General features: G+C 39.0%; 1 protein-coding gene and 1 long non-coding RNA gene across 3 annotated transcripts; both read right to left on the reverse strand.

Annotated features, from left to right (window-relative positions):
* Positions 1-4,613: 4,613 nt before the first annotated feature.
* LOC108619721 (uncharacterized) lies at positions 4,614-6,362 on the reverse strand. 2 transcript variants are annotated; one of them, XM_018016462.2, is made up of 3 exons: positions 5,896-6,362; positions 5,708-5,749; positions 4,614-5,204 (listed from the first exon to the last, which is right to left on the reverse strand). In XM_018016462.2, the coding sequence occupies exons 1-3, from the start codon at positions 6,178-6,180 to the stop codon at positions 4,788-4,790; spliced, it is 744 nt and encodes a 247-aa protein (XP_017871951.1). In that variant the 5' UTR covers positions 6,181-6,362; the 3' UTR covers positions 4,614-4,787. The 2 variants fall into 2 exon arrangements, with proteins under 2 accessions (XP_017871951.1, XP_017871953.1); XM_018016464.2 differs by lacking the exon at positions 5,708-5,749 and having other exon boundaries at positions 5,896-6,361.
* A 1,083-nt stretch (positions 6,363-7,445) lies between these two features.
* LOC108619753 (uncharacterized) lies at positions 7,446-11,237 on the reverse strand. The gene is made up of 3 exons (XR_001916279.2): positions 10,456-11,237; positions 10,371-10,396; positions 7,446-9,752 (listed from the first exon to the last, which is right to left on the reverse strand). It is a non-coding gene; the product is annotated as an uncharacterized LOC108619753 (long non-coding RNA).
* Between the last annotated feature and the right edge of the window lie 1,626 nt (positions 11,238-12,863).

Raw genomic sequence — 12,863 nt, forward strand, 5'->3', positions numbered from 1 at the left:
GGCAGCTGTGTTATCATCAAAAGGAAAACCAATCTTAAATTATGTCACAAATCGAACAAGGACTTCTTCGTTTTTTGTTTTTTGTTTTTTTTTTTGTTTACAACTTCTTCATTTCCCACACTTACAAACATACATACATGACTCTGAAATATGCTTGTAAATGGCAAAAAGATTGATGCAATTATGAGCCGCCCTTCATGCTAGGTAAATCCCATATATTTTTTATTTAAAATACATCAAAATAAAATACAAAAAAAAAAATAAATAAATAAAAAGCCTCGCCGCGACCCAACGGAAACATTACATACGCTTATGCCTGTGCGTGTGTGTGTGTGTGTGATGTGATGTTATGTTTTTTTTTTCGCCCTACTCCTCGCCGCTGCTTCGGCCTGCCAGCTCTCCCTCTCCCTTTCTCGCTCTCCCCAACTCCAGCTCCGCACTCACTCACTTGCACACAAATCGAGTTCGAGTTCGAGTTTTGAGTTTATTTCCATTCTGTTGCCGCTCTCGCTCTCTCTCTCTCTCTCTCTCTCTCTCTCCCCCTCATACGCACAAACGCATTCGTTCGCTCTCATTGCGCCCTGTTGCCCCCGTCGCCAGTCGTCCCTCGCCCCGTCGCTTTGCCTGTCCCTTGTCGCCTGTCGCTTGCTCGTTTTTATCTTTTTGTGTGAAACGAGTTCTTTAAACCTTAAACAGAATTCAAGACACGTCAAATTGATTTTCATCTATTTTATTTACACGAAAACAGCAACAACAGCAACAAGAACAAAACTCGGCTGGAAAAGAAACGAACTAAGGCGAATTACATGGAAGCAGCGGCGACATTTCGTTTAGCTCAGCCAAAACGAGTGTCGGTGTATGCGTGGCGCATGTGTGTGTGTGTGTGTGCTTTATAGCTACATCCCTTAGAGGCAGTCATAAATGTGTTTACATCTATAGATACACACACACACACGCGCGCGTCTATTTTGCATCTGTGTTCGAATTGCAATTGTCTCTGAGCTCAGATTTGATAGAGGTTGTGACTATATTTACATGTGTATATGTGTGTGCGTGTGTGTGTAAGTGTGGGTATTCAGTTTATGGCTGCCTTTTTAAAACCTCGCCCACCCCCTTCAAGCGTTACACACATATCAATCAGCAACAGTATCCTTATCAATCAAGCAGATTACGACTGATTAACCTTTTAACATATGTCAGGAATGCGCATCGAGGGACAATCAAGTGAAAACAAATATGGGCACATTGAAAGTGCAAGCCTACATACATGTATTAGTGTTAGATAAAATCAAATCGAATAAGATAAACATACAAACATGTGTTGTATGAGAGTAAATGAATTCATCTGGAATCTGGGCCAATAAATTTGCATTGATGGATTTGCTAATGAATTGGGGTCTTATTTAAGTAACCAATTTAATGAACTTGACTTACTGATTGAGTGATTGAAGAACTGATTGACAAAGTAATTGCTTGGTCGATCATTTAGATAGCTATAGCAGAGAGAGAGAGAGAGAGACAGAGAGAGAGAGAGAGAGAGAGAGAGAGAGAGAGAGCTAACAGCAATCAATTTTTATGAAATGAGTAAATCAATTTGATTGGTCAATCTGTTCATACAGCAAGCCTTCGTCAATCATACAGTTGATCATTGAGTCAGCAGATCAATCAGACAATTAGTCAGTTATTAGTTAATCTACACTAGTTAAACGTCGTGTGAATCAATGACTTTAAAGTTTTAAATTAGCTAATCATTTCATCAACTAAGTGATCAATGCGTCAATCAATCTGCCATCCTCCACCAATGTTGACCACGTCAATCATTGACGAGCTCAAGGCAACGCTGCAGTCACACGGCAGGACGAATGGACAGCCATAGCAAAGTCTACTTGGCTCATTCTCCTTATCAGGTATACATGTACATACATATGTATGTATGTATACGCATATAATGTATATTGTCTGCCACGCCTTCAACTGTTTGGGCGACAACATTGGCACTAGTTCCAGTTCCGGTTCCCATTTCAGTTTCAATTTCAGTTTCATGAGCCTCCACTTAATGCTGAGTTCCTCATGAACTTTCAAAAAATGGTTCAGCACGGGACATTGGCCTGCGCACACAGAGAGCAAACACGTGTGTCTGTGTGTGATGTATAAAACAACAATAACAACAAAAGGCGTTAGGTGTGCATGTGTGTGTGTGTTTGTGTTTGTGTGATGCTGTGAGTGCAGCTAAGTAAACGACTTTGGTATTAATAACGTTCTACTTCTACTACTTCAACATTTGCCAAGCTAAGCTCATGTGTGTGTGCGTGTGTGTGTATGCACATATATGTCTGGCTGTATGTATGTGTGTGTGTTTGTCTGTATTTTGTTTGCACTTCAGCTGTAACACAAAAATGAACTGAAATGCCTGGCAACTGAAATTACAACTGGAACCGGAACTGGCGCTGGAGCTGGAACTGACTCGCTGTCCGTTTTTGCTGCATTACGTGTCGCATCCAGCATGCAGCATGCAGCATGCGGCACATTTGTTAATGAACCTTTAATAATCAACTAAAGGATGAGAGTGCGCAGCGATTGCCGAACAAGCGACAGGGGGTTGGAGGCACAAAGCGCCCCTATCGGGCTAACTAAGCGAACCAAACACACATACACACACACACACAGAGACAGTCGGACAGGTTCAAAATTCGCCGAAGCCTGGCAGAGACGAAGCCCTAACTAAACGTGGCCGTGTTGCCGGCCGGTGGCATCACACAGTTACTCTCTTTCAGACACACACACACACGCACGCACGCAAAGTGTGGGAGAGCGAGAGTGAGTGAGTGAGAGAGAGAGAGAGAGAGAGAGAGAGATGGGCGAGTTGAGAGAGGCCCTTTTCATTCATTGCGCCCGCTTAGCCACAAAGCAGCGCATCAATGCAGCCTCTCCGCCCTCCGTTAACTCCTACTATTATTTTTTCATGCCACGCCCAGAGTTTTGAAGAGCGAAATATATGTATGTGAATGTGTGTGTGTGTGTGTATATATAGATATGTATATGTGCATATGTGTATGTCTGTCTACCCACAACGAATTTTGTATGCACTTTATTCACTGCGAATGAATTCGAATTTGTTGTTTAATGAGCTTTTCGCATCGCATCTTGTTATCTTGTTGTTGTTGTTGTTGCTTTTTTATTTATATTTCTATTTGGAAAGCTAGAAATTAGAAAACACATTAATTAGCCCAATGTGTTTTCCAATTACTGTTTATAAATAGATTAAATAGATTTATCGGAAAGTCTGAGAAAAACAGGCGGAAACTGCGTAGTACTCGCACGTAGTGAAAATCTGTTTAATTTATGTATATAAATCAATATATATACATATATTTGGAGATTAGTTCCATATAAATAAACATATGTATATATATATATATATATATATATATGTCTAATATAGATATATCTCTCAATCGCATCGCAATCGCTAAATTTCATGATTTTAGTTACGTATAAAATTGGCACACTTATAGACCTTTTTTCATTTGCCACGCCCCCTTAGTGGGCGTTGATTTATCAATGTTGGCCCTGTTAAAAATGTTAGTCAATAAATAGGCTTGGTAGTGCTAGTGACAATTGGTTAGCTATCTAATGTTGGTGTTCTACCTTCAAAATATTCGTAATTATAGCCTTTTCCTGTTTGTCCGACATCCATTAGCTGGGCTTATGCCATCTTTGGCCACTTTTTAAGGAGTTTGAACGGAAATGTTTGGATAACTGGATACAAGTTTGGTATACAGATTTTTCTCTATTGGGTATATACATATATTTACTATATGTTCTTAGGTGCTCAGACAAGTCATCAGATTTTCTATAACGTTTCCGTCAAAAACTCTATAAAAGTATACGTGTATTAAGTTTTGATCTAAAATTTATACGCAAGCAATTAAAATTGATCTCAAAATAGCAATTTTTTAGCAAGCCTCGAGACAATGTAGATACATACATATGTACATATATAGTTCAATGGTTTCATCAAAAATTGCATTGCAAATATTTATCCATTTCGGTAACATAAAGCTAACATATAAAACTTCCGGTTAAAACTCTATAAAAACTTGGATTTACAATTTGCTTTAATTCAACTTGTTAAGTTTGTTGACAAACCTGAGAGACCCTGGAAATGCAGACGCTAAAGGTAACAGCCAGAGAGTACGGGATGGAGGGAGCTAGGTAGAGTGAGTCAGAGTAAGTGAACAGGGGGGGAAGGGATGAGAGGTAGAGAAAACGATATTACTTTCATTAGCGAGCGTCTCTCATTAGCATGAAGTAGCAAAAATGTTGGATGCTTGGACAGCAGCTGTTGAGTCCTGGCAAAGCAGGCATGGGGTTGGGGATAGGGGATGGAGTCGCCAAAGCGTGGGATTATGTGGCTAAACGAATGAACTTTGCTAATTGATTGACCCACAACAGCGGGGCCAATGGGCTGTCAAGGTTAAAGGATATTCAAACCTAATTAAGTTGCGATTTATATACATACATACATACATATATACATATATACATGTCTAGGTATACACACATATTCATATAAATATAGTATTTTCTAATTAATAACATAGACTGAGACATAGAGTTTGCAGTTGTTAAATCTTATATTAAGTTGAAGGTAATTGCCTCTAAAATATAGATGACAGATTTTTATTATTAAGATAGATATATCATATATACATACATATACATAAATATCTTCGAAATATAATTGGCATGTTCTTCTAAATTAGACTCAATCGAGTTTGACTACCTTAGGGTAGCAAATCGGGCAACTTGGAGGCATCGGCATTATCGTAGCAACCCATATCGGCCTTATACAATATACGATTTATTTCATATTGTATAGTGTATTTGGTATGCAAGCTGTATTTGCTGAGCTTGGCGTTCAGGTATTGCAGGAAGCTGGCGTTATCGTTGGCCGCTTGCAGCGAATGGGTCAAGGCATTGGCATTGCATTGGCCCGGGGCCGACGATGTTGAGGCGTGCGATCCCACAGTGGCATGAAATGGATCCTCGTCGGGATACATGTAGGATTCGCTGGAATCGTTCAGGCCATCCGGTGAATGGACCACTTCGCACAGCTCCTCCTTGCCAATGTCCACAGTCTCGAATTGGCCATTGCCACTGGAGGTGTCGTCGTCATTGGGGCATACCTCCGGCACGGGCATCTGGAATGTAAGAAAGTTGGATCAGTATATATGGAATATATGCATTCGATTCAAGTAACTTTGGGTATTGCTTACGAGTTGGAGATTTTAGTTTAGATAGTGCTCAAAATATTGGTATGGTATATGGATATATGTACATATATAGACATATGGATATACGGCTTCATCTGATACTTCTCGAAAGTTACAGATCTTTAACGGTATATGCATATATGTATCTGCATATGCATTCAATTGGAATTATGGATGTGTGGGATATCTACATATGTATGTATTGCCACGAAGTTCAGATTTTTAGAATCGACTTTTGTTTAACGTGGTGTAACACTTGTATAACTGTCATACGGAGAGGTAGTAGAAACCAATTGCAAAACAGTTGGTCTAATTTGTTTAACGTGTGAGCTAGAGTAATACGGAGGAGATGAAACAGAGACAGAGGAAGGAAAATAAGAGTGATTGAGAGCGAGAGTGAGAGAGCTTACTTGATCTCAACTATATATTACCTGCGGTTGACCCGGCTCATCAAGTCTGAATACCAACTTTTCCTATTGGTTTGGTAATATTTATATGAATATATACATACATACATACATATGTATATACATATATGTACATTTTTAAAAGATAAAGCATATAATAAAATTATATATATATAGAGAGAGAGAGATTTCGAATCAGTATTACGTCTTACCGATTTGATAAACAGTTTGTGTGGCTGCGTCTCGAATTTGAACATAGATGACAATGGGCCCGTATCGGCTGAGCCGGATCGGTTCGCATTGGCTGATCGACGGCGCTGCTTCTCTAGCATCACCTCGGCGTACGTGGCCGGGTGTTTGCGCTTTAGATGGCGCATCAGGTTCTCCGAGTGCCTGCCGGCCATATCGAACAGGCATACTTTGCATGTGCTTTTGTGGGTCTCGTCGTTGTAAATGAAATGATTGTTAACTGGATTTTTGCAACGCTTAGGCGACATTATGTTCAACAACGACAGTAATAATATTAACAATAATAACAACAACAATAACAAATGGCAAACGACGATAAATATAATTTAAATAACAGCAACGACGACGACGACGACGACAAGTTCCAAAATAAACAACAGAAAAGCGTGCGTCGTACTTGAGTATCGTTCGTTTACTGAACGAGCTGCGAGAGAGCCAAACCAGAGTAGGAACCAATTCATGAACCGGTGCCAGGCACGCAATATGCATAGTAGAACTGGTAGCTCTAGTAGCCTCTCGCTCGCTCGCACTCCAGTGTGGCTGTCACAGCGCGCAAATCTGCTAAAAAAAAGAGTGCTCTGAGTGCGGCGGTTCACAGCAAACGGTTCGTAGTTGGAGCACACACACACTGGTGCACACGAATCTGTATACACAAAACGTAAGAAACCAGCGCACACTCACACATACAGTCGCAGGCGAAGAGCACGTTGAGAGTAAACGAAACATCGAACCGGTTTGAAACGGTTTCTGTTTGTTGTTGTGCTTGCATTTTACTGGTGTTATTGCTGCTGTGGCTGTCGCTGCCGCCGTAGACGTCGCTGCCACTGCTTGCTCTTATTATTGTTACTGTTGTTGTTGTTGGCGTTGTGCGCTTAAACACGTTATGGAATCTGAGGGTCATTTATGTGTGTGTTTCTTACTCAATGCTTTGTTGTTACTCAGCCAGTCGAACTTTTATTTGAAGACAACAACAAACAAATAAAACAACAACATAAATTCAGAAATTCGCACGCAATTAAAACAAAGCTAAGTAGCCAAACAGCTGATTAAAGCTATGGCACTATCCTGCTTAACAGCATATTCAACTCGAGTTTAAGAGAGTGAGAGAGAGGCATTGGGTCGAACCGGCGCTGAAGAGCGGCTTGTGCATGCATATGTATGCATATTTGTGTTTGTGTGTATTGTTTTCGTTCTGTTTTCGCTTACAAATCATTAAGATGTTCAATTGAATTTATTGCAAATGACACTCACACACACATACACGCATATGCAAAGTCACAAAGTACACGATTATTGTTCCGTGTAGTGTTGTCAATTTGGCTATTTTCCCGTCAGTTTTGGCGTTTTGCAAACACGGACCGCGGCAGAAATTGTGAATTCGCAACTGGCGGAAATTAAAGCTATAGTAAACAATTAAAGTTTACGTACGCAAAGATTTAAATTAAATTCTATTAGAAAATATTAAAAGTATTTTCATTAAATTAAATTAAATGTATGTTTAAATGAGCTGCAAAACTAATTTTATTTTTTATTTTTATTATTATTATTTTTTTTTATTAATATTAATGTATCTAAAAAATAACTACATATAGTGGAATAATAATGTATTCGTGCAGCAGAAACATTAAAATACAATCATTTACATAACTGATAGACAGACTAGTTGGCAAACTGATTGCCAGTCTGATTGATGGTCGGACTGATTGGCTAGCATACTGGTTGATTTATCGATAGATTGACTAACTCATTGATGGAGTTGCAGCATAAGAAACCGTCGATTGACTAGTAGATTGGGAAACAAATTAATTGACTGATTAATTGCTCTATGGATTCACTTATATTTATTCTCTTATAAATTGTCTGTTAGATTGATCAAATGATGAACAGACTGATTGACGAACAGTTGGAGTGCAGAACAGTTGATTGATAGACTAATCGATTGACTAACAGATTGTCTGATGGATTATCTGAATGATTGACGCACTGATTGATTAAGCCTTTACAAATCATTTATTTTGACGGACAGTATGACTGATAGATAGACAGATTTTATGATAGAATGATTGTCTAAATGATTGAATATTGATTGATTAAATGATTGACAGAGCGATTGGCAGTCTGACTGCCAGACTAACTGAACAATATTCTACCTGATTGATTAGCTGACAAATTAATTCATTAAGTGGTGACTTAATGATTGATTTACTAAGATATTGTCTGCTGACTGACTGCTTGATTTACAGAGTAAATTATTGATTAGCTGCTTGATTCACAGATTGATCGAGCAGTCCTCTTAGCAAATAAGTTCATTAGTTCATTTTATAATTGACCAATTGACACTCTATATGATTTGCCGAGTAATGGATATGCAACTCGAAATTGCCAATATATGAAATAATTATAGATAAGAAAATCGGAAAGTCGTGCGTTTTGTTTTTTATATACACCCATCTACATATGATATTGATAATTTTTTTTCTTTAAACATCTGTAGGAAGGTTACTTACTATTTTATAACAATAAAAAAAAATTTTCTTATTCTAAGCTTTTTTTCAGGCTGAAGAAATGGAGTGTATCTATTTTTTTCAGCAGGCCCTTTTCAATGGATTGTGACTACAATGAATTTATGGGTAAATACAAATTTTTTGGCATGCATCATATTGCCAGATTGCTTTCTTAAAGTTACCATCCATTTTTTTTTTTCAAAAATATAAAAAATTAATTAGTTATGACAGAATCTTCAAAATTATTTTGGTGTACTTATTATTTTCATCATGAGTGTATATGTATAAATATGTGTATGTTATATATGTTACATTATATAGCTTTGGATATCATTTGATTCGATTTCCGCCCAACAGGAAATTGAATATCTCACTTATAGCTTAACCTTATGAGCATGTCTAAATATATAGCTTTATATTTATATGTGTATATGTATGTGTATGTCTAGTACAGTTGTCATTATGTTACGCCCACCAGATACGCCCACCTGGCTGGCTTTGAAGTCAGTTGGAGCCGTTGTCAGAGTATTCTGTGACACTCCTTTGGGTTTCGCTGTTGCTTCTCCATTTGCTTTTGAGTTGCTTTCGCAATTTTGTCCTTGTACGACTTCTGTTGCTTCAGACACCCATACCAACCACTCACTCACCCAACACCCACCCACCCACACACACACACACACACACACACACACACACACACACACACACACACACACAACTGTGTATAGCTAGTCACCCCCATGTAAACAGAGTCTAGTGCAAAATTTCTGCAGTATTTGGCTAATGTTCTACGGCCCGTTTCATCAATGTCACTTGCCTCGCCCCTTGCACGCCCCCACGGCCACCTACACATACTTGCCTCATGCCTCATGCCACATGCCGCATGCCGGTCGCCTCATGCCACATGCCGCGCTTGCCGCATGACAAAAAAGTAAACGCAAACTTCTCAACACCAGGGCAAACAACTTCGTCCTCACTCTCCCTCTATAGTTCGCTCTCGCTCTCTGCCTGTTTGTCTGTCTCACTCTCTCTCTCTCTCTGCCCATCAACGATTTCCGTCTGAAACACAAAGGCCGGCAATATACACACACACTTATAGAAATATATGTATGTAGAGAAATAAAGTCCTTCGGTCGAATCAGTCGTCCCCTCCTTGCTTTGGTACATCGAAACGTTTCGGGCTACGCTCTTATTACAGCCTGTAAATACTCTGAGGTTGAGTGGGCATAGCCCGTTAGATATACAGTTGAAGGCAGGCATTCCATGCTGGGCGAACGGTTGAGCGAATGGAAAAGGCAGCGGGTCTTGAAAGTTCTCTGAAATAGAGGAATGGAATTTAGGTTTTGAGCACACATGGAAAGGGAGCGGGAGAGAGATAGAGACAGCTTGTGTGTGAGAGTGAGATAGTAATAGAACTGCCTCTCAGAGGAAATACTCTCAAAGAGTATTCACTTCACTTCCTCACTTTATGTCTGTTCCTTTCCTCTCTCCCTCTGTTACTCTCACTATAGCAGAGAGAAAGATCGTGGATGCGGAGAGAGAATGCACTAAGAGCAGGACAGTTAGAGAGAAAGGAAAATACTCCTCAGAGAGAAATAGAGAAAGAGAACGAGTTTTCTAGAGAAGTGTTCATAGCTAAATACATTTTCCTGAGAATGCCATCTGAGAGAAAATCTGCTGTGAATGCGTTGCGATTGAAACAGATGATGCTTTAGCTCACGGATGATCCTTACTTCATAGAGCAGGAGAAATACAGAAAGAGAGGAGAGAAAAAAGAGAGAAAAATAAGGACACATCAGGGAGAGAGGGATGCTGTTTAAGAGAAAGAGAAAGTGGCAGAGGCAGGGAAAGAGAGAGAGAGAGAGAGAGAAACTCTGATGCCAAACATGTCCTACATACATATTATAATATTTGATAATTGCAATTCGTATTACCTATGCGTCTCCAGTGTCCATGATACCTATATAAAGAGAGATATATATATCATACCTATATAATACATATATAATATATTATTACCTCGATTGTAGGGTATTTGCTGCTTCGACTTGCTGCGATTTGCCTTTCCAGCTCAACTTGATTTTATGGCTCTGTTGAGTGTCCGTTGCGACGCTTGAGTACAAAATCATTTGACTAAATTTGAATGCGATTCTGTATGTGTGTGTGCGTGCGTGTGTGTGTGGGTGTGTGCGTGCGTGTGTGTGCGTGTGAGTGGGCGTGCGGAACAGTTGCTTTATCTATGCAAAATAGGTCCTGTAAGCCGTTCGCCTTCAGGGAATCTGCTTGCTTTTCATATGCTTTTTGTAAAGTTTTTAAATAATTTTGAATAAATCGTCCGTTTCATATGAATTGTGCAATCAATAACCAGCTGATGACCGATTGCGATCTATTATTGGTGGTGCAGTGTTGTGAAACGCCTGTTGCTTGCGCTGGCATACAGCTGATTGATGCCATCTGTAGCGCGTTCACTGAGTTTCTTGCTGATCCACTAATTGCCTCCAATTCTAGTTCCAGTTCCAGCTCCACTTCTAGTTCGTAGCTCCAATTCGCGCTGCAACTGCTAATTCAGCTCGATTCGAAGTTGTTCCAAATAATGTGTGCGGCTGTGTGTGTGTGTGTGTGTGTGTGTGTGCGGGCAGGGTGTTTTCTATACCCCTATATGTATATGTGTTTGTATATGTGTCCTGGTCAATTCCCATGTGTAGCTGATTTCGCCATCATTAAAATCATCTGAATTGCCGCTTGTGACATAATTTGCAGTCATCTGACCCCATTCAGTATCCAATGTCCACAACCCCCGCCCTCTCCCACTCACTCTCACTCCCACTCCCACTCTCTTCTTTTCTCCCTCCCTTTGCCCGAAAAGGTCAACGAAGCGTATTTTATGAATAGATTGAAAAAAAGTGGAAAATAAGGGAAACCCACCCATAGTAATAATGTTAAATGCCGCTCTCACTCTCTCTCTCTCTCTCTCTCTCTTTCTCTTTCCCTCTCTAGCCGACTTGTTTGTAGGTTAAAAAGCTAAAGGACTCTAAGGAACCCTCTGTGTGTGTGAGCGGGAGAGCACGAGGAAAAAGAAGGGGTTGAGATAGAGAAAGCGAGAGAGTGAGCGAGCTGAAAGAGAAGGCGATAAATAGTGAATTAAAGAGCAATAATTAAATTCAAGAAAACTAAAGTGGAAAAAGTGAAGGTAGATTGTGTAAAGGAAGTAAGTTAATGTAGCTCTATAAATTTACCTATACGTATAGAAATTATATAACAGCTAAAATGGGAATTAAACGATGGTAGCTAAACGAATAATAATACAGCTGTATAACAGTTTATACAAGAACTAAGGACGTTCGAATGTACGAATGTGAAAAGAGTCAGGCTCAAATGAAATATGTGGGAAATATAACAGGGAATATAACAGTTTTAACATATTCAGTTATACAATATCAATAGCAGTTATACAAAAGCAAGAATGACACTTCTGAACTAAAACAGTATAAAATGGATGGACTCGCGGGTATAACAGTTTATATTAAAGTGAAATATGGACAAATTACAGATTATAACATTTTATATAAATTGGACACTTAATGCAGCAGAAAATATAGAGTAGATTTCGCAAAATGTGAGTATAACAGCTGTATAACAGTTTGTATAAAACTCAAATTGAACAAATTTAAACAGTTCCAATAAGAATGAAATAGATAGTTTTGGAAAAATAATGAATAAAAGGGTATAACAGTTTAACATTTAAACTTCCATGCAAGACAATAACAGTCTGTAGAAGAATTCCACTTGAAAGCAAATGCTATATAGCCACTTATCAGCTTACATAAATAAATGGATGTCAATATAACAAAACGGCAGTAAAACGATTCGTAAGAAAGTTATGATAAGCAGTCTAAGCCATAACAAGGTATTCCTATTGATTTAACGATTCCATGAGAACCAAAAATTTTGGTTGGCATAAACAACAAAACCGTTCCGACCTCTTCGTATTTCATCTATCTGTATTGGTTTATATTATATGTCACATAAACATTTATAAGCACATCATTTCTATATTTAGAAGTTAAGTTTCCCATTGGCTCTCTTATTGCAGCGAAACTTTTGAAAGTGTTAAGTTCAGGATAGGGCAATTAGAGCATCTGGAATTACGAGAAACTTGATCAGAGAATGCGATGCGAAAGCGCCTGGAATGTTCTGTTAAAGATATATTTAGCTAGTTGATAATCAAGATGGAGAGCTTATCTTAATCAAGCAGTCGGAAGACGCTGTGGAAACTGTGTTAGCGAACACGTGAATGTGCGCCAGCTGAGCGGGCTCGACTAGCCGATGCCCTGTCTAGAGCTAAGGAAAAACCTATTGGGAGAGACACTAGATGGGGGAGTATATATGTATGTATAATAGATGTTTATCAAGATGTATATACATAT

Source organism: Drosophila arizonae, chromosome X (genome assembly GCF_054131065.1).
Source record: "Drosophila arizonae isolate 15081-1271.41 chromosome X, UAZ_ARI_1.0, whole genome shotgun sequence".
NCBI lineage: Eukaryota > Metazoa > Arthropoda > Insecta > Diptera > Drosophilidae > Drosophila > Drosophila arizonae.